This window comes from Schistocerca gregaria, chromosome 5, assembly GCF_023897955.1.
Source record: "Schistocerca gregaria isolate iqSchGreg1 chromosome 5, iqSchGreg1.2, whole genome shotgun sequence".
Taxonomy (NCBI): domain Eukaryota; kingdom Metazoa; phylum Arthropoda; class Insecta; order Orthoptera; family Acrididae; genus Schistocerca; species Schistocerca gregaria.
Genome location: NC_064924.1, coordinates 565356909 through 565380252, shown reverse-complemented (window position 1 = coordinate 565380252; position 23344 = coordinate 565356909). Strand labels below are relative to the sequence as shown.

General features: G+C 38.0%; 1 protein-coding gene across 3 annotated transcripts in view; it reads right to left on the bottom strand.

Moving 5' to 3' along the window:
* LOC126272884 (carcinine transporter) overlaps positions 1-23344 on the bottom strand; it is a 414147-nt gene that overhangs the window by 162230 nt on the left and 228573 nt on the right. For all 3 annotated transcript variants that reach the window (XM_049976130.1, XM_049976131.1, XM_049976132.1), the window contains 2 exons: positions 14346-14514; positions 14144-14270 (listed from right to left, as the gene is read on the bottom strand). In XM_049976130.1, coding sequence (XP_049832087.1) covers positions 14144-14270; positions 14346-14514 — 296 coding nt within the window. The remainder of the gene's footprint in view (positions 1-14143; positions 14271-14345; positions 14515-23344) is intronic.

The window sequence follows — 23344 nt, the reverse complement described above, 5'->3', positions numbered from 1 at the left end:
TTCTAGGCCATCACAGAACAGTGGAATCCACGCAGAGCTCTTATCTCTCCATAATCAAGTAATAGAACAAAAAAATGAAATAGATTTTCTTGGATTATGGATAGACATTTCTCTACATTATAATCTGCACAAAAATGCACTACTTAAAATAATGTGCAGCTTTTGATATGTTGCAAGGGTACTCCAAGAAAGCTGTGACTTCATTATGTATAGATCATTTTATTTTGTTCTAGTGCATTCAGTTGTATCTTACAATATACCTTCTGGGGCATATTAGATTAAATGTATACCCAAGAATTTTTATGGTGCAGAAAAGAATCTTAAAGATAACAGGAAAGTACCATGTCACACTACTACAAGAGCAATATTCAAGGTACTAATTTATTTATTTTGCGTATGGCAATACAGTGACAATATTTTATATAAGTACAACAATATGTAAACAAAATGTATAAACAAAACAATGTGTAAATAGTATATTTGTAAAAAAACAAGCAATAGCACAAAAGGATAAAGTACGAACACTCAAGACAAAATAACTACACGTTAAAAGCTTGGCAAGCCTGACTAGAAACTCATTCATATATTTAAAGCTCAATATCTAGATTGCACAGCCAATCCAAAGCAAAGGGTTTCACATATATGACCTCAGAGACAGGTCCAGCGTATCTTTTTAAGGGGCATTCCCCAATAATATGGCGGATGTTCTGTTCTGGTGATTCACAGTCACAGGCTGGTGAGTCGCATAGACCCCACTTGTACTTATATGCACTGCATCTTGCATGGCCCGTTCTGATACAGTTTAATTTAGTCCTGGTACATCTCTTCAAGTCAAAGCCCAGTAATACCAGAGTAGGATCTTGGGAGCATTGTTTATTAATTCCAGAATCATTCCAAAAGTGCTGCCATTGCTCCTTGATGTCAGGTTGATGTTTTTGTGTATTAACCCATATAGGCTTCCATGACTTCAAGCGGGTCGATGGTATTTCGTTCAAAACAGCTAGATTCTGTGGGTAATCTGAGTCATGAATTTTCGACTACTCTCTTGCTGCTGCTTCTTGCCTTCTCAATTGTGGAGGTGGGATATTGCTTAGATTATGCAGCCAAGGGACTGGGGTGAATTTAATAGTACCCATTATTATCCTCATATGCTCGTTCAACTGGGCGTCGATTTTCTTAATATGAGTGCTCGAATGCCAGACAGCAGAGCAATATTCAGCAACAGGATATACCAGGGCTATTGCAGCAGTAGGTAAGGTGGATGCTTGAGCTCCCCAAGTCGAGCCAGCCAATTTTCTCAGAATGTTGTTGCGACTCTTTAGCTTTTGGCTTACATTTTCTAGATGGTTTTTGTAACTCAGGCAGCAGTCTAGTGTTATGCCAAGGTATTTGGGGTTGAAGTTGTGTTTGATTCTTTGTTCACAGAAGTTCACATTCAGTTCCTGGTAGGCCAATTTATTTTTCAAGTGAAAGAGTCGCCATTTTTTATAATAGGAATTCAAGGACTCCAGATCTTCTGTGAGTATGTTCGCTTCTTCCCCAAGTGTTTTAGTTTGTACAACTAGTGCCAAATCATCGGCGTAGCAAAATTTCTTGCTGACTGTATTTGGCAAGTCATTAATATACAAATTAAAAAGGGTTGGAGCCAACACAGATCCTTGAGAGAGGGCATTTTTTATTTTATACGATCTGCTGGTGTTGTGGCCGATGCTCACTTTGAAAGACCTGTTCATCAGCATGTTGTTCATTAAGGTTGCCAGTTTTAAACTAGGTATGTGTCTACTGAACTTAAGCATAAGAACCTGGAGCCACACAGTGTTGTATGCCGACGACATATCAACAAAAGCTACACTTGACTTCATCCTGTTCTGGAATCCACTTTCTATATATGATGTTAGGGCTAAAACTTGTTCGCAACAGCTGCGCTTGTTTCTGAAACCTGCCTGATATGGAGGGGTTATTCCATCCACGATGTCCTGAGTTCTATTAAGTATTAGACGTTCCAACAACTTAAAGCATACACTGAAGAGGATGAGGGGGCGGTAGCTAGTTGGATCTTCTGGTAGCTTTCCAGGTTTAAGGATTGCTAGCATGTGGGTTATTTTAAATTGTGATGGGACTATTCCAGTGTTTAAAATGTTGGTGTAAAAGTTTCTTAGCCATGCTTTTCCATTAGATCCGAGGTGTTTTATAAATTCTGGGAATATACCATCCAATCCCGCTGCTTTGTGTATTTTTAAGGTCTTTATTGCGCCCTTGATTTCCTCTTCTCTAAATGGTGATGAAAGCGATGTATCATCATTCAGAGTTTTATCAAGTTCTTGTAGTTCTTCTTTCATTTCTGCTTCAGTTGTTGGATCAAGAGGGGTTTTCTCAGCACACGCCTTTATGTACAATGCCATCTCCGACGGTTTTATTTTAGGTTCCTGGTGGCATGCTGAAGAGGAGTTAGCAAGTTTCCTCAATAATGACCAGGCTTTTCTGCTGGAGTGTGTAAAATTCAGCTGGGACGTGAGTTCCTACCACTTGTGCTTTCCGTGTGTGTTTAGTCCCTCTAATATTTGTCCACCAATTTCAGGGTTTTCTGTTTCTTGGTATTTATCATAAAGTTTGTTAATATTATTGTCCCAGCAAGGAATATACTGTTGTCTAACTCTGTGTGGTATAATCCTTTTGGCTGCAGGGATGACGACTCCAGTGAATTGTTTATAGTTTTCTTGCTTTGGGGTAATCCAGTGCAAATTTTGATCAACTTATTGAGCATATTTTGCCCAATTGGCTTTCTTAAAGTTCCATCGTGGTTTATTGATAGATTTTACTACTGGGATTTGGAGGCCTATGTTAAGTATGATGAGACGATGTTGGCTCTTTGGAAAGTGTTTCAGGACTGAAACCTCCTGGCAGATTAAAACTGTGTGCCCGACCGAGACTCGAACTCGGGACCTTTGCCTTTCGCAGGCAAGTGCTCTACCATCTGAGCTACCGAAGCACGACTCACGCCCGGTCCTCACAGCTTTACTTCTGCCAGTATCCGTCTCCTACCTTCCAAACTTTACAGAAGCTCTCCTGCGAAACTTGCAGAACTAGCACTCCTGAAAGAAAGGATATAGTGGAGACATGGTTTAGCCACAGCCTGGAGGATGTTTCCAGAATGAGATTTTCACTCTGCAGCGGAGTGTGCGCTGATATCGTTATAGGTACCTGAAATCATTATAGGTACGGAAAGCTGGCTGGAGCCAGAGATAAATTCTGCCAAAATTTTTACAGAAGCTCTCCTGCGAAACTTGCAGAACTAGCACTCCTGAAAGAAAGGATATAGTGGAGACATGGTTTAGCCACAGCCTGGAGGATGTTTCCAGAATGAGATTTTCACTCTGCAGCGGAGTGTGTTCTGATATCATATCAGCGCACACTCCGCTGCAGAGTGAAAATCTCATTCTGGAAACATCCCCCAGGCTGTGGCTAAGCCATGTCTCCACTATATCCTTTCTTTCAGGAGTGCTAGTTCTGCAAGTTTCGCAGGAGAGCTTCTGTAAAGTTTGGAAGGTAGGAGACGGATACTGGCAGAAGTAAAGCTGTGAGTACCGGGTGTGAGTCGTGCTTCGGTAGCTCAGATGGTAGAGCACTTGCCCGCGAAAGGCAAAGGTCCCAAGTTCAAGACTCGGTCGGGCACACAGTTTTAATCTGCCAGGAAGTTTCATATCAGCGCACACTCCGCTGCAGAGTGAAAATCTCATTCTGTTTCAGGATTCTTTTTGTACGGTATAGTGGGACTCTATTCTGATCAGTGGACACAATGCAGAGATCAGGATTGGTATCTGTTTGCCATCTGGCTGATTGGAATGTCTTAAGGTCCTTTGTGCTTCAATCCACTCAGACAGAGTTTTCCCATTTTCGTCTATGTTGCCATACCCCCAGAGAGTGTGACGGCTATTAAAATCCTCCACATACACTCAGGGGTTGGGCAGTACTGGTAAAGCTGGTGTTGCTTATAAACAGCTGCTATGGTCATTCCATTAAATTCAATAGCAATTGTTTCTATGCCATTAATTTCTTGGCATATCACTTCTTTGCACCCAGTAATGTTGTTACCAAGATACAGAGCGGATCCATGAATGTGCAATGGCTGTGCTTTGAGCATCCTGTAACCTGGAATGGTGCATGCTGTTATGTGCTCCTGCACTTGATGAGTTTCTTGGAGTGCTATGATGTCGATTTTATGATCGTTAGCCAGCTTGCTTATGTAGTCACATTTATCCCTTATCAGGCCTTCTACATTAGTTTGCAGAACATGGACAATGGGTCCAATATCTTTAGTCTGTTGGCTCTCAGAAGAGTCTTACTCAATGATAGCATTCTTCTTTTTCTTGTCTTGTCGCTGTGTGTGGCCGTGAGAGATTAATGATCTAGTTCAGCTGCCATTTGTGTAGACTTTCTGCCGACCTGCTATTGCAGTCCGTTGCCCAGGGTGCACCATCTTGGAGGTTGTCTACACATCGCAAGGCACTAATTATTTTACTTGATCCATTTATTTATATTCTTGAGACAGACACTTTCATAAAAAAAATAATCTGCTTTTCTTCCAACTGAAAATGGTGTTGATTACTATCACACTAGAAGCCACAACAACACCCATCTAACAATTCACAGGCTTAATAAAGTTTACAATAGTTTGAGACATACTGCCTGACAATAAAAGCGAGTCATACAGAAGACATGGTCTGATGTTAATGGAAATTCATTCATGTACATACCATCAGTGGCTATGTAAATAATTAGATTTGAAAGTCTCTGTAACAGATCGAGTGGCCACCAGAGTGCATGTGTGTTGTTCCCGTTTAGTGATGTTACCAGGCTTAGTAGGGTATAAGGGATATGAACAGCATCAGATGTTGAGCGAGCACTGTGAAGGACACGAGATGGCATGTACTCATGTGACAGTGTTAATAGTGTACAACATAGTTTGAAAGGGGCCTTACTGTGTATCTCCATTTGGCCAGCTGGTTAAATCATGCTCACCATTTGTAGGGCATTCATAAGTGACAGCAGCCTGACGTTGAGCACACATGTCATCAAGATTTCTGTTGATTATGTCTGACAACAATGGAGTATCACTGATTCATGCACCAAGCACATTGTAACTCTCTGCATCTTTGTCTGCCATCCCAAAACTAGTAATGGACTACCTTTAACATTCCATGTCATTCCGTGCCTTTGCCAAGGACTAGCCATTGCCAGACGAGGGAATTACAATCCCATGCATAGGCTACCACTAACACCAAAAGAGAAACAGCTGTGTTTGGAGTGGTGCCATGACCAGGAAGCAACTATCACTGCTGACTGACAGCTTTGGATTGTATTCAGCAATAAATCATGGTTGGACACTACTGTATATGTCCATTGTTGGTGAGTAAGGCAGCAACCTAGGAAGAGGATGGGAGGGAAAGAAAACCAATGTGCACCCCATGTGCATACTGGGGGGAGTCATTCCAGATGCAGAAAGGGTCCTTCCGTATGCCATGAAGGGTACAGGGTGCACCCACCTGCAGGTGGTCGCTCATGTCGGCACCAATAATGTGTGTTGCTATGGATCAGAGGAAATCCTCTCTGGCTTCCAGCGGCTATCTGATTTGGTGAAGACTGCCAATCTCGCTAGCGGGATGAAAGCAGAGCTCACCATCTACAGCATCGTTGACAGGACTGACTGTGTACCTTTGGCACAGAGCCGAGTGGAGAGTCTGAATCACAGGCTGAGACGGTTCTGGGACCGTGTAGGCTGCAGATTCCTCGACTTGTGCCATAAGGTGGTGGGGTTTCGGGGTTCTGCTGGATAGGTCAGGAGTCCACTACACATAGCAGGCAGCTACACAGGTAGCAGGGGTTGTGTGGTGTGGACTGGGCAGTTTTTTAGGTTAGATGTCCTCGGGCAAGTACAGAAAGGGCAACAGCCTCAAAGGGTGCGGGGAAAAGTCAGGACATGTGGGGACCAAGCAGCAGTCGGTATTGTAATTGTAAACTGTCGAAGCTGTGTTGGTAAAGTACCGGAACTTCAAGTGCTGATAGAAAGCACCGAAGCTGAAATCGTTATAGGTACAGAAAGCTGGCTGGAGCCAGAGATAAATTCTGCCAAAATTTTTACAAAGTCCAGACAGGTACATGCCAAGTAAAACTGTGAGAGACGGAAAAAACCCACCATGGTTCAACAACAAAGTTAGGGAACTAACGTGAAAGCAAAGATAGCTTCACTGCAAATTTAAATGCAGCCAAAACCTCTCAGACAAACAAGCTAAACGATGTCAAAGTTAGCGTAAGGAGGGCTATGTGTGAAGCATTCAGTGAATTAAAGTAAAATCTATGTATTGACTTGATAGAAAATCCTAGGAAGATCTGGTCTTACGTTAAATCAGTAAATGAATCGAAACAGCATATCCAGACACTCTGGGATAACAATGGCACTGAAACAGAGGATGACAAGCGTAAAGCTGAAATACTAAGCACTTTTTTCCAAAGCTGTATCACAGAGGACGACCGCACTGCAGTTCCTTCTCTAAATCCTCCATGAACAAAAAATTGGCTGACATCGAAATAAGTGTCCAAGGAATAGAAAAGCTACTGAACAGAGGAAAGTCCACTGGACCTGATGGGATACCAATTCGATTCTTCACAGAGTATGCGAAAGAACTTGCCCCCCTTCTAACAGCCGTGTTCCGCAAGTATCTATAGGTACGGAAGGTTCCAAATGATTGGAAAAGAGCACAGGTAGTTCCAGTTTTCAAGAAGGGTCGTCGAGCAGATGTGCAAAACTATAGACCTATATATCTGACATCAATCTGTTGTAGAATTTGAGAACATGTTTTTTTGCTCGCATATCATGTCATTTCTGGAAACCCAGAATCTACTCTGTAGGAATCAACATGGATTCTGAGACCAAAATTGCTTTATTTCTTCATGAGACTCAGAAAATATTTGATACAGGCTCCCAGGTAGATGCCATTTTGCTTGACTTCCGGAAGGCGTTCGATACAGTTCCGCACTGTCACCTGATAAACAAAGTAAGAGCCTATGGAATATTAGACCAGCTGTGTGGCTAGATTGAAGAGTTTTTAGCAAACAGAACACAGCATGTTGTTCACAATGGAGAGATGTCTACAGATGTTAAAGTAACCTCTGGCATCCACAGGGGAGTGTTATGGGACCATTGCTTTTCACAATATATATAAATGACCTAGTAGATAGTGTCGGAAGTTCCATGCAGCTTTTCGGCGATGATGCTGTAGTATACAGAGAAATTGCAGCATTTTACAACAGGGCAATGCTTGTTCCGATGTAGCATACATCTGTATGAACTTTTTGCATGGCGCTGACATAATCCTGTAGCCAGTAAGATTCTCAGGTCTGTTCCTGATAGAACATGTATGAGAGCAACTTGTACATCAACTACATCCCAGAGCCAATATTCAAGAAACTGAGGAACAGTTACAACCGTTGTAGGCCAGCTTGCCTCCAGAGAGGCTACAACAGCTTTATGACACCCTTCTCAACTGAATCACTGCATGTGTCTAGGCCAGGCAGGGTGCAATGTCATACTGATATATGAGCTTGTACAGACAAGTTCTTTGTAAATTTGGCTTGATATTGTAACCACTGAAATAACATCATGTAGCCTCTCAAAGCCTGAAGCTTCATTTCATTTCATCCACCTGTGTGCTTCACTTCCTTTTGCCAATCAGTGTATGTGAGGAGATTGCTTTATTACAAATTACCACCTTCTGTAAAAATAAAAATGTCTTCTTTAGGAAGAATGTCACAAAATTACTCCTTCAACATAGTTCTGACTCTATGAATGACTACAAGAAGACCAATTTACATTATCATGCCACTTTCAATCTGTATACATCATATAGTATCTATTTATTTTTATGCTACTTCAGTCAAAGTAATATGTATTTAGTTATTTTCATATATTGTAATAAACCAGAATGAAAAATCCTCCTAGAATGACACAAAATGTGCTGAGTTCAGGACGTAAAAGAAGGGAGCTAGCTTTTCAACTAATTTGGCAGCTTCAAAGACATTTAAATCAAAACATCTTGACACTGTTCGCATATTTTTACTTGTTAGTTTTACTATCCATGTTATGTAATATAATGTGTCATGTCAAGTAAAGTAACATGATAGGTAATGTCATGTTGTATAACATGACACATGCCATCGTAACATCCAGCATGGCATTTGTCATGTCTTGCAACATAACACAACATATCATTAAAGTTTCGGATGCATGCATGCCCACTCTGGGATGCTTCCCACTATAGATGCACTTCCACTCTCAGATATTTACTGTTGTACAAGCACATAAATTTTTATCTGTTTGTTCCTACACCCCTCACCATATATGTAACAGGGGATGGGTTTGGAGGAGAAATAGTCCATAGGGGAAAAAATCAACCCCCTCCCTTATCCAGAAATCAAAAAATTGTTTTAACATCCACCCAGTAATCAACCCACAAACTAGAAATTTTATCCCCACCAGAAAAACTTTTTTAGCTATTACCTGTATGCTTTTTAAGAACATGATATCATAATTGTTTGATATGACTGGTGCATCTTCTGGATTCTGGGCACAGTCTCATGGAGTTTTGTGTATACATTGCAAGCTGCAGGTGTGCCAGCACCTTGCAGCTAAGAGAGCTCACTGCACCGGGGAAGTAGGATTCATTCATCTCCCAACTTTTACTCTACCATAATTTTGACACCAGACTGCCACAGTTTGGCAACTGATGAACTGATGTAGATTTTTGTTGACTCAGGCAGTGAGTGATCCAGTGCAGGGTTTTTTATTGTCTTTTGAACCATGTTGCTTGGGTTGGGTTTCATTATTCTGGTGTCTCTACAGTTACCCAAATAGTATGATAGAACCTGTCCAGTATAGTCTACTGTATCCTCAGAGCACAGAAGCCTCACCACCACGTCAAGGTCACATGCATGCAGGAGGTCTTTTGTTTTATTTTTCAATTTTTTTTATATTTTACTAATTAATTTTAATTATTTTGTTATTTGTTTTACATTTTTTAATTTTTAAAAACTTTGTTTAACTTTTTTATTGGTTCCGTTTTATAATTTTTTCTTTCATAATTACACATATTTTGTTCACATACTGGGACTGTAAACCCAAACATATGAAAAATAACCATAAATACATAACACAGTGCAAAAAATAACAGCAAACAAAACCACAGTACCAAACAAAATATTAAATATTGTGTGAAATTTATGATATTAATGTATGTAAATAGTTTATACTTAAAAGCATAGTATATCACAAGCTGATTGATTTGCCTAACAAATAATAAAAAGCATACCTCTTGTTATTACCTCTTATCTGAAACTTCCTGCCATTTAAAATTAAGATACTTCTGCAATAAAAACTCGTGAATAATTTTGGGGCAAAATTTTGCAGCAACCAATCATAATTAAGTACATGTATGATTGGCTGAAATAAGCAGAAAAACTGTGAAACAATGTATAATGATGAAATACTGTCAACGTTTCAGTCCTGTATTAAAATTGACAAACTTAAGCTTGTTTTGTCTAAGAATAAATTTTCTGCAAGATAGCATAGTAGTTTTTTTAAGAAAATGCAGTAAGACATGTTCTGTTGGTTAGAAATAAGGTGACCTTTTTCCTTACAGTTAATCATGTAGTAATTTTTTGATTTTTTAATTTTTTATGTCATCGTCAATCAAGTTTGAAATGTTTCATAAAACAGTATGTCATTTTGTGCAGGGCTGATTTCGTTCATGCACATCCAAACATTTTTCAGTGGTTTTAAGCCACTGGTGAATGAAATATTTAACATATAAATAATGAAACAACCATCAACCATTTTTAAATTATATCCAGATGCAGCACTTAAACTACAAACAAATTTCTATGAAACACAGTTTCATGTCTAAGTATGTGGTTTTCTGCACATAGAACCCAAACAGTGAAAGACTTTTTACAAATACTTCTTATAATTACCATAAGAGTATATTTTTTATTATCACCTGCATCACTTTAAGACTCTCAGCATGTGGGATTCATGTAAAACTGAACTTTCTGTGCACTTTACGTGCAACTGTACACCGTTATATCATGGCAATGGATAAAGCTTTTACAGAGCAACAGAACAACCATTAATCAAATGTATTTGTCTACTTAGTTATAAAATTCAAACCAATTTGTTCAAGTCTGAGACATAGAAGTGGCGCGCTTCAGAAATGTTCCAGGAAGAGGTGTTTTTGGCACATAAAATGCAAACAGTTAAAGCTTACCTTAGACCAAGATCTGATACAGTGGACCACATTTGAACAATAAGTCTCACTCAAGTCTGAAATTGTTTAAGGGTGACTGTTTTTGCACATAAAATCTGAACTTTGTATGTACAGATGGTGCCATTAGCTGAGCATTAATTTCTGTCCAGTTAAAATCTTTTCCAAAAGGAATTAATCAATTTGAACAGTTTTCTTGGGTGCCACCGCCGGTTTGTTGTTCAAACCTAGCTTAATGTACTGTAACAAGCTACGATAAGAGACGTTCGAATGGCTATTCAAGTGGCTGCTAGTCTGGGCTAAACCAAAATCATTTTAACCCATGTTCCTAGCTCAAACATGAACCATGTGCCAAGATCCCCACAAAATGAGATTAGGTGCATGACTCTTTAATACATATTTGTTACAGCACTTTCACGCCATAACAACAGAGAGAGAGTAGAAACATATATTCCGTTGTGCAGTATGTAGTCTGCTCATATATATACATACCTGTTGATAAGGCAAATCAGATGTTAAGATCATAATTGATGTAATTACTTCATTAAGTCCTGCACTGTAATGAATTTAAAATTTTACATGAAAAATAAGAAATCTCAGCTTAACATATGAAACTAAATTAAGCCAGATAGTTTGTCCACAGTATCTCTGGGAGGATTTTACTGAATTTTAAGATTTTCGCAAATGTATTTTCACAAACATATTTTCTATTCCAACAAGTTTTGTAGTTTTAAGTTCTTCATTACTTTGTAATCTCAATAGTATTATCATTAATTTACAACATGAAGTGTCAGTTTTCAATTTGATGTTGTGTAGCACTAGTTTTTGCAATGACATTACAAATCATAACCACATCACTGTGTTTTCAAGATAATTATGATAACCTTATCACAATACCATAGTATTTGACAGTTCATTTGTAAAGGGCAAATGTTTATTTGCCATTCCTACGCAAGTGCTCTTTACCTGTGCCCTAACAGCTATGCAGTTCTGTACTGGGTACATGCTCCTGATTAACATTCATTATTGGGGTTGTTTCAAATCCTAATAGTCTTATTACTTTTCTGCCGAGAAAAATATAAATTATGAGACTGACTCTAATGCTTGCCTCCCTCCTCCCTTTCATCTTTCTCCTTTATCTATCCTTGTCCTCACTATAGGTAGGTCTCTCTTAAAGTGGGGTCTGAATGACTTGCACTTCTTTTTTAACCCCCCAGTTACCCCTCACCACTCCTCAATGAAGCAACTGTTACCTCTAAAAGTTAGGTAGTGTATGGCATTTAGTTTTATGTGTGCCTATCAACAGAACTATTACTGCAAGCAACTCTGTCTTGTAATTTTGTAATATATTTCTGTGCAGTTTTGCTGCCAGTTTCAGACATGCTGTTTTACAGAATAAATATGCTACATTTAAAAAAAATTGTTGTCAGGTCACTAAGAAGCCAATCATATACTGCTCGTTGCACAGTTTGTAAGTCAAACACATCGTTATCAGACCCTCTGGCTACAACTGTATTACTTTTTCACTTTTACTTTGTCTTGGCTGCAACAGAAGTATTTTTTCCCAGTGGAAAACTGAGGTACACATTTGTGAATGTTCTGCATTTTCATGTGCAAGTGCTGCCAGCTTTGAGCATTACTATGAAAATATCCGAAAGTCATTGTAGCAGTGTTCAGCAGCTTGTGACTGCCAGAATACACTGATGCGGTTGGTTTGCTTTATTCTACTGTATAATTGAATATTATTTTTGTTATTTTGCATGGTAAGTATTGAATGATCATTTTACTATTTACCAAAATAGAGAATATTTCATAATTAGCTCTTTTAGTCTGTAAAATGAAGACAAGTCTACTAAGAATGTTTTGAGAAGGGGTACATAATTATATATAAATCTTGCATCCAAATCATTAAAAAATCACCTACAAGCATTACCACACACATAAAGAAACAACTTCCTTCCACCAGAAAAAAATTCAGATCTGAAAGGGTCAATGAAATAAATTTTGTAAGTAAATATTACTGTGATATAATATTTGCACTATTTCAGCATTAGTCAGTTGTTATTGAAATATTTTTAGTATAAAGGCAAACATTTCTAAGATTATTACATAAACTCTGCTCACTGTCCACTATAAATGTTTCCTGCTGATTACATGAATGCAGTTACATGAATATGCAGTTACATGAATAACCAGCTGGTTAATAACAAATGTTGTCCTACTGGACTCGCAACCATACTGTTATTCACAAATTTAGAGATTCTATGGGATTATTGAAATGTTTCATTTTTATTCATCTGTAGTAATCCAGATCATTAAAATCAGGGTTGTTGGGAGGCCAAAATTCTTTACATCAAAACATACTAAAATTGTCTGATATCCTGTTTTGTAGCAAATGGTTCATGGAGTTATAGACCCCACTGTTTCTATCCACAGCTTCACAATGTTCAAAATAATGTTAAATAATCTACATTTGTGACAGTTTCTTTTTTTTGTGTGGGGCCATTACATGAATCTCACTGGTTACAATACTTAGCATGTGAAGACTGATGGGAATTTTACTCTGACAACAATGGGTTCATCCTCTGGATCATGAACAAGGGGAAATTTTATTCTGGAAACCATGGGTTCATCCTCTGGATCATGAACAAGCCAATTGTCATTTGTCCATTTGATTTTTGCTCCTATCATGAAACTCTTACGATCAGGAAAGAATCTGATCTGCTCTGTGGGATCATTTTTCATTGCACACAGAAGCAAATTCCTAAGACTGACTTGCTTCGCCCTCCCAGCCTCCAAGAGCACTTGTCTTATATTGAATGTGGAGGATTTGTATCAAAACTCCTCCTCGGTAATTCTACACATTGCTGGTTCACTTACATCAGTAATCTTCACTTACACCAATAATTTTTACTTACACCAATAATCTTCACCAATAACTTCATCAGTGATTGTAATGATTGCCTTGGAAGCCCTGCACTCAGTCTTTACGCTCTTTTGCAACTTCAAGGGTCCTCATGATGTGGTCTTTTGGGTAATGTTGCCTAAATTGTGGAATCTTCAGTTGACTGTTCAAAAGTCGAATATTTTGCCATAACAACATTAACTGTATTTGAAGAAGTGAGTTATATCTGCTGCTGAGCCCATCATGTATGCCTTCAACAAAAGGATCTCTTTTATCACACAACACTTCGTTTCAACATCTTGGCCATTTAAGGTAATGGTTGTTTGCTAAATAGAAGCAAATGGCAGTGCATAATGCCAATAATGACTTGTGATGAAAGAAATTTTAATTTTAATTTGTCCAAATTTTGGTAATGCATCCTGTACGCCATTGATCTCTTTTCTTATACCAGAGACTTCCGTCCAAAGGATCCATGGTATACGACTCATGTAATGTAATGAACTGAGAACTGTGTGAAATGAAAGGACAGGTATTGACAGTTCATATCAAAGATCTCATCAATAAATCTGAATTGGCTGAGAGGTTTAGGTTTCTAGATGGCTAGTAAGAATTTCTTAATATGGTGCATGAGGACACTGGCCTTTGGTGCTAAAATTCAAGCAGCCAGCATCTCTTCTATTTGATGAATAGTAATTGATTCTAGCCTACATTCTGTATTGTGCTTACACAGACTGAAATTTATTTAATAGATTTAGCAGAAAGATCACTAATTTGAAAGCAATAAATGCTAATTCTTCAGCTGTACTAAATAGGTGCTATTTATCTACTGCTTCTATGTACTTATTAAAGAATAATTGTCATATACATGCTGGAAGAATAGAGGCTTGTTTAAATGAACTGTTACATATTCTTTTTTTATTCTCACCTTTAGTTTCTCTGTAAATGTAGAGGGTAGTTCTTTTTTATTGATTCTTGCCAGTGTATGAAGAATTTTTGATCCTTCCTCAAATTGTCCTTTTGCAAGAAGCCATCTAGGGCTTTCTGGAAGAAAACTGAGCACACATTAATTAACAAGCTAACTTGTGTATACACAAAATATTCAAAATATATATCATGCTTTAACTTACAACCAGTACACATAATATAAGAGGAATGGCACAGTTGTAGCAAGAGCCAAATGGACCCAATCCCTCACTAAATATGTCACTCCAGCAAGCATTACAAGTCCAAGTGTGTAGAACATACATGTCATCACAGTTACAAATGATCGGTAATTTGGTCCAACCAGCTCGAGCGCTGAAATTAAAATTTTATTTGTTTTAGTAAGTAGACACACAAAAACAGAAAAAGGTTTTATCACTTTTCTAATAAATATATTTAAATATAAGAAATCACTGGAATTGGTAAAGATAGAAAAATATCAGCAAGAAAATGTACATTGCAAACAGAAATAAGACAGTGCAACTTACATAAAAAGAAATTCTGCTGGTAGTTTGGTTTACAACTTGGGTAATTAAACAAATCAGGCCAAAGACCTGAATCTTTCATCAAAAAGTGCTCTACCAAATAAGCTATCCAAGCATGATTCATGAGCCACCCTCACAGCTTTACTACTCCCAGACTAGCACTCCTGCAAGAAAGGATACTGGAAAGACACAGCTTAGCCACAGCCTGGGGGACTTTTTCCACAATTAATTTTTACTCTGGAGCAAATTGTGCACTGACCTGAAACCTCCTGGTGGGTTAAAACTATGTGTCAGACTGAAACTCAAACTTGGGACCTTTGCCTTTTGAGGGCAAGTGCTCTATCAAATGAGTTATCCAAGCATGAGTCAAACCCCCCCCCCCCCCCCTCCTTGCCGGTCAAAAATTTACTTCCTCCAGTACCTCATCTTCTGCCTTCCACACTACTTTACAGAAGTTCTCCTTGCAGGACTAGCACTCATGGAAGAAAGGATAGTGTGGAGACGTGGCTTAGACACAAATTGTTTCCAGAATGAATTTTTACTTTGCAGTAAAGTGTGTGCTGATTTGACACCTCATGACTTTAGGAAATCTGCAAGGATGGATTTGTGGAAGACGATACTCCTCGTTGTTATCACATTTATGACTTCCATCTGTTTGCAACTGAAGAGCAGGAAGAATGTTTAAATGCCTCCGTGAGAGCAGTAATTAGTGTAATTTTATCTCTGCAGTCCCTCTGCGAGTGACACACTGTGTGCTGTATTTTGATGAATATCGATGAATATGCAGCAGTATTATGAAAAGGTAAGTTCAGAACAAAAATACTCTCACAATTAAAGTTTTGGCCATTGGCCTTCATCAACAATAGACGACACACAAACACACACACACACACACACACACACACACACACTCACTCACTCACTCACACAAATGCAACTCGCACACATGACTGCAGTCTCCAGATTCAGATTTTTTATTTTCCATAGGTTCCAATGTTAGTTACCACAAATCTCAATACTTTGCTTGATAATCTTTATAATCAGCAGAATTATTATTTCCAGTGGCCTAATGATTTTGCTAATCTCTTTGTGGATTGCAGTGGCACCATATTACTAAGGAAACTGAGCAGCTGGCACAACATTACAATTGACTACCATGGTTCCACTAATCACATGGTGTTTTCCATCACATTTAGTATTAAGAAAAACAATGTAATTTAAATGACATTCATTTTAACATAAATTTGTAAGAAGTTTTGAAAATGACTAGTGTGGTACAGTTTCTCGAAGTGTTAAATATGCGATGCTCCTGTGAATTGTGGTCTTTTCGTCTGGCATTGTCTTAGTGCAGTTATTCAGAGCAGTTGCTGGTAAATCAGAGTAGCTTTCAATAGGAGTTGAACTTAGTTTCTGAGAGGCAAGTAGCTGCACTGTTACAGTACTTTAAAATTTCATGAGTGACAAACGGTTTGATGATGCTTACAAGAGTTTTAGCAACTGAATGACTTTAACTTTGCACGTGTCACAGTTATATTATGTGATGAACATTTGTGGATGGTGAAACAGTTGCACTGGTGTGCTTCAACTTTAACACATAGTTGGAACTTCGATTCTGGTTATTCTTTCACAGTACCTTATTTAATTGGAGTCTATGCCAAAGTTTATTTGATATTCATGCAAACTTAACTGTACTAGCTCTGATCATCTTTCTTTAATGCTAATGTGGAAACTAGTACACTTCTAATTACTTGGTGTATGTGACTGGTTATTTAGGAATGGCACAAGTTTTTTGTAGATAAAAAACACACTGGTTTGTTACAAGTCTACAGAATAACACTTAACAATGATAACAAATTTCCATTGTCACAAAAAACATGAAACAATCCCTGTGTGGTAAGACAGAGATATTTAAATGTCAATGAAGTTATTGAATAAAACTGTTCACAATGCAAAACTTTAACATTCTCACTTATTTAAGGACTTACGCACTCTCATATTTTTTCACAACTGTCTTAATCAGGCACCAAATATTGGTTTTGTTAATAAATTCTCTAGCTGATTTTCTGCACCTACTCTTGAAATGGTAATTTCACCAGCTGTAACTAATTTTTAAACAAAGAAGTGTTTGACACAAATATGTTTCATCGATTGGTGATTCTGTACGAATTGACCAGCAGCTTCATTGTCCACTCATAGGCAAGGATTCAAATCCTTTAGCTGGGAAAGTTCAGTTAAAAGTCTCTTCATCCAGACCATTTCTTGTGCTACTTCACTAGTCGCTACAACTTCAGCATCTGTAGTAGAGACTGCAACAGCAGTTTGTCACTGACTCATTCAATGGACAGGTGCACTGAAGTACAGGCAGAGAACACCTAAGATAGATCGTCCAGTCCCTAAACCACCTCCGTGATCGGTATTACTGTAACATTCAAGAATGCCTTTCTCTTCACAACTTTTGTAAATAAGTCCATGGTCATATGTGACTCTCAAATAGCAAAAAATTCTTTTACCCTTATTACATCATGATCTGTTGGATTTCCAAGACATCTACATACCACTCCAAATGCATATGCTATGTCTGGTCTTGTCCCACACATCAGATACATCAAGGATCCAATTGTTTGTCTATAAGGATATTCAGTGTTGACAGGGTTCTCTTCTGTGCAATTGACCTTGATAATTGGAGTTGTTACAGTACAATCACCCCTACCAAAGTACTCCAAAAACTTCCTGGTGTAGTGAGTCTGACTCACTTGAATGAATCCATCTTCTTTTCTATCAATTTCCAAGCCTAAGAAATATGATGCTGTCTTTGATTTTATTTTGAATTCTCTTTCAAGATCTTCTGCATCTACATCTGCATCTACATGGATACTCTTCAAATCACATTTAAGTGCCTGGCAGAGGGTTCATTGAACCACCTCCACAATTCTCTATTATTCCATTCTTGTATAGTGCGTGGAAAGAACGAACACCTATATCTTTCCGTACAAGTTCTAATTTCCCTTATTTTATTGTGGTGATAGTTTCTTCCTAAGTAGGTCAGTGTCAACAAAATATTTTCCCATTTGGAGGAGAAAGTTGGTGACTGGAATTTCGTGAGAAGAGTCCGTCGCAATGAAAAATGTCTTTCTTTTAATGATGTCCAGCCCAAATCCTGTATCATTTCTGTGACACTCTCTCCCATATTTCCCGATAATACAAAATGTGCTGCCCTTCATTGAACTTTTTTGATGTACTCCATCAGTCCTATCTGGTAAAGATCCCACACTGTGCAGCAGTGTTGTAAAAGCAGACAGACAAGCGTAGTGTAGGCAGTCTCCTTAGTAGATCTGTTACATTTTCTAAGTGTCCTGCCAATAAAACGCACTCTTTGGTTACCCTGCACCACAATGTTTTCTATGTGTTCCTTCCAATTTAAGTTGTTCATAATTGTAATACCTAGGTATTTACTTGAATTTGTGGCTTTTAGATTAGACTGATTTATTGTGTAACCGAAGTGTAATTAATTCCTTTTAGCATTCATGTGGATGACCTCACACTTTTCTTCAATAAATTCTTTAAGTTCACTGTCATTGTTTGCCACAATCAACCCATCATCAACATAAGTTACAAAGACAATCTTGTAAGAAACTTTCTGTCTCTTAAATCCTAATTCCATCACGTAATTAGTGAACCTCTCATTCCAGCAGCGAGGTGCCTCTTTCAGGCCATATAAGCTTTTCATTAATAGACATACTTTTCTAGGACCATCATCGTAACCTTCAGATTGTGTTATAAGCATTGTTTGCTTCAGGTCACAGTAAAGAAAGGCAGTAGTCAGAACCATTTGTGCAATGTTCACCTTCTCTTTGGCTGCAATGCTGTGTAATGTTCGAATAGTTGATATCTTCACCACAGGGCTGAAAGTTCATTCATAATCAGTCCCTTACTTTTGAGAAAATTCTTTGATAATGAGTCTTGCTTTGAATCTGTCAACCGATCCATTAGCATTTGTCTGCAGTTTATAAATCCACTTACATAGAATTGCCCTCTTTCCAGGATGTAAATCTTTCAAAGTCCAAGTACCATTTTCTTGTGCCACCATTTCTTGATCCACTGCTGCTTTCCTGTTGTCTTGTTGACTTGAATTTATACTGACACAATAAGATTCTAGTTCATCAAAGGTCGTTAACTGCATCACATAGTCTTGAAGTCATTTTAGCATTAAATGTTTATGCAGTTGTGGCCTATTTCTTCCATCATCAGATTGCTGTAATCTCTTTTCAGTTTCACCCTGTAAATCATCATTATTATCAAACTCATTTTGTCCTAATTTCTCTTCTGTTTAATCCTGTAAATCATCATACTTATTGAACTCATTTTCACTTGGAAAACTAAATTTCAGTTTGCTCTTAATTTTGTCTGATGAATCTTGAGACTTCTGATGAAGGAGATCAAGATCCACAGTAACTACTGGACTTTGCTTTTGCATGATTTTCTCTTCAAAAATAACATCCCATGATCTTGTTAACTGACAATTTTCTTCACATCATATACGATAACCTCTGTCGTGGTCATAACCAATCAGAATCGCTTCTACTGTCTTTCAATCCATTTTCACCCTTAATTGTTTTGGAGTGTGAACATAACATTTAGACCCTATCATACTTAAGTGCTTCATGCCAGGCTTCTTTTGATACTATATTTCATATGGAGGCATCTCTACAATACTGGAAGGTCCCATTCGTTTCAGGAGTATGCTGCAGAATTTATCATTAAAGCCCAAAATGACTGAGGAATGTTTCCATGAGCATGCATCATAGCTCTGGCTGTTTCAACAAAAGTACTATTTTCTCTTTCACTGCATCCATTTTGCTGTGGAGTGTATGGCATAATAAAACACTTTATTATGCTCTCCTTCTGTAAAATCTCCCAGGTCTGTTTATTGCTTAACTCTCCTCCATTATCACTTAAGAGGTTTTTTATTGTATGACCAGTAGTCTTTGTTTCTGTTATAATGTGTCTTAGGTTACAAGGAACTTCTGATTTTTTCCTTGACAAAGTAAACAGCTTGAAATTTACTGCAATCATCTTTGAATAACACAAAGCAGTGATACCCAGAATTTTCAAAAGGACCACAGACATCCATGTGGATCAGCTCTTCCAGTTCAGAAGCTTTCTTACAGATCCCAAATGGAAGCCAATGTGTGTTACCTTAAATACATCCTTCACGGAGCTCTGAGTCCATTCACACATTTATGCCTAAGATCTTGGAGATTAACATCTTGACATATCGCTTATTTTGATGTCCAGATCTTTTATGATACAACTGTAGTAAATTTCTTGACTGATTTTATTTACTTCAGCAGGAATGCTTCTCATAATTAATTTACACAGTCCTCCATAATCATGATATCCAACTAGTTCCGTCACTCCACCAATTTTAAAATAAACTTTCTGTTGTGAATAAAAACATAGTTTTTGGATTTTTGACTTGTGCTGCTAAGACTGAAAACTGATTCTCTTTATAATTTTCAATCCAATGTGATCCACAGCTGTGATGTATTTTTAAAAGATATTTCTTGATGCCTTCAGCTGCCTTTCTCTTTATTTCATGTATGATTGTACAGTTTCAGCCTTAGGCCTTTTTCAAGTCTTTTATGGATGATTTTTTTGTAGTAAATTATGTCATGCATGTCATTGCTCCTATGACGTGTTATGCTCATAAAATAAATTCAAAATGTTCACACTATTTTAGGAGCATGTTACTTTTGAGCAGCTGTTGCTTGGTACATACCATACATCACTCAAAGTGATTTTGTACCACTTTCCATTCACTGATGCTTCCATTTCTATTGTGCCCTTGCCAACAGCCTCGACACTATCACCATCTGCTGATATAACTATATGTGTCACAGAAAATGGTTCAAATGTCTTGAAAAAATTGGCAGTGTTGGTGATACGATTTGTTGCACCATTATCTACAAACCAGTTGCTAGCATCACACTCAGATGAAATAACAATAGATGTTTCAGCAAAGAGAAACATGTTCATATTTGAAATTTCAGCAGCTTCTCACACATCACTTTTCTGAGGCTTTTGTAATCGACCATCCACAACCCACTTTTGGCATTTCGATCACATAATTTGGCTTCTTACAGTAGTGTCCAACAACTTTATTTTTCCACTGCAATTGTTTATAAGCTTGATTCAATGAGTTACTTATAAGCACCTTTTGAGAAGTAGAATCTCCTGGTTTACGCAACAAAGCTCTCTCATATGCACAAAGCTGAGTTGTCAAGTTATCAACAGTGCTATAACTTTTTGACATAAGCATACAACTCGATTTAAATGAAAAATACTCATCTGGTAGTATGCCTAAAATTTTACAGATTAAAAATAAATCAGGTAATTCTGGATTATTTTCTACATCTTTGGCCATTTCTTGCTTCAAATTATCCCATACATTTTTCAATGTTGATATATGAATCACTAGAATCTTTCGGATAGACAAAAAATTGTAAACAAAAGTCACAAACTTTATTTTCAGAAACACCGTCAAATAATTTATGCAATTTTGGCCATACTTCTTGAGATGTACAGGGTGAAGTGCAGGAACTTACGTATTTTAAAAAATCAAAAATCAAAGTATGAGACACATCAATTTAATTCTTCTTTCTTTACAAACAGTAACATCTAAAGTTTTGTTACATTCAGTTCTGGAAAATAATATCTTGAAGGTGGCCTCCGTTTTGCTTAATGCATTTGGAGAATCGAAATCTGAAGTTTCATCGACTTTTTCCAACATGTCTCTGTCAATGTTGATAACAGCAACACAAGTATTGTTCTGTAACTCAGCCAGGGTCTGCAGATGATTAGTATACATCAAGAATTTTAGATAGCCCCATGAGAAAAAGCCACATGGCACTAAATCTGGCAAGCATCCTGGCCACTGGAGATTGCCCCTTAAAGAGATGAGACGATCGGGGAAGTGCCCGCGCAACACGGTCATCGATGTTCGTGCCCTGTTAGCTGTGGCATCATCTTGTTGGAACCAGACATCACCCATGTCCATTTCTTCAAGTTCTGGAAGAAAAAACTGTTCAGTCAGTTGAACATAATGCTCAGAAGTGACCGTTACGGCCTTATTGTTCTCTTCAAAAAACCGTGGTCCAATAATGCCAACATTAGAGAGTGCACACCAAACAGAGTCACATGTTCTGTATGGAGGGGCTGCTTGTGCTTCTGAAGTTCTCAGCTTCCCCCCCCCCCCCCCCCCCCCACCCTCCCCTCGCCCCCCACCCCCCCTCCCCACACACACACACATATTGCTAAATAGGAGAGGTCAGCTTGCATTTGGAGGAGACATTAAAAATGTATAAGGGAAAATTAGGGGAGTAATTGACAAAAAGTTGATTGGGTTATCCCACAGTGCAGCACAGACCCATGAGTTGAAATCAGATTAGACAGATAGTGAGAAGTGGCATACTATTAGCAGTTGTATAGCATACAACAGAAGTCAGGTATCATGTAATACGGTGATAGAAAGACTTTATAGACTGTGACAGTAGACTACATGCAACAGCCAACAGCAGCCAGCAGCAATTACATAACACAAGGGCAGCCAAGATGATGGAATGTATAAATACTGTAACTGATAGCATTTATGTAACTTGTTTTTCAGAGTTGCGTACAGGCATGGATTACGAGATACCGTTTAAATAACTACCAAGCATCTGTGGATCAGAGGAGCTGAGCAGCTGAAGCCAAGACATAGAGCAATGCAACTGATACACTAGCAACCATAATGCAGTTAACAGGGGCATTATCTTTACAGATCAATGGTGTTGAAGGTCACTTGGATATTTCAAGAAAAATATGAGACATTAAAAATGTGTAAGGGAAAATTAGGGGAGTAATTGACAAAAAGTTGAGTTCATTAAAATCAGAAATAAGTGGACTTGCTTCTGAAACCAGGGAGGTAAAAATAATAGTCAATCATATACAGCAAGAATTGGTGGATTGTATGGATAAACTGCAGAGTGATCTGTGTGGTACGAATGAGACAGCTGAACAGAGACAGACTTCTTCATTGGAGCAAGGGACAAAATAAGTCATTGATGCAGTTGCTAAAGATGTGGGAAAATGTCATGATGAGATAAAAATTTGCAAAAGTGATTTCAAAGCAGAAATCAATAATAAGACTGCACAGCACAAGTTGCACACTTCTGAAGTGACGGCAGAACTTTATAGCAGGTATGTTCAAGGCAACAGAAATAAAATATGTGAAATGGCATCTGTACAGCATTGCTTTGCCCTGGGCAAACCAAAATGCCAACAAATTAGCAGATTTAAGGCATTTGTGGAGTGGTTTAAAATTGTTTTGGGGTTATGTAAGGCAGATTTCCTTATAAAATGAGTTCTTTAGTAGCCCTGTGTGTAGGTGTGGTTAAAGAGTTAAAACGGCTTATGCATATGAGCAGGTTGCTAGGCATACTACCAGAAGTATCAACTCCGAAATGACAACTACTGAAGAATCTGCAGTGGGACCTTGAGAACAATATGACTGACTCAATAGAGGACTTCATAGATTTCATTGAGAGATTGAATGGTGCACTAAGATTTAAACCACGAGGCCCAGGTAATGGTAGCATTAAAGGGTGTACTGAGGATGACAG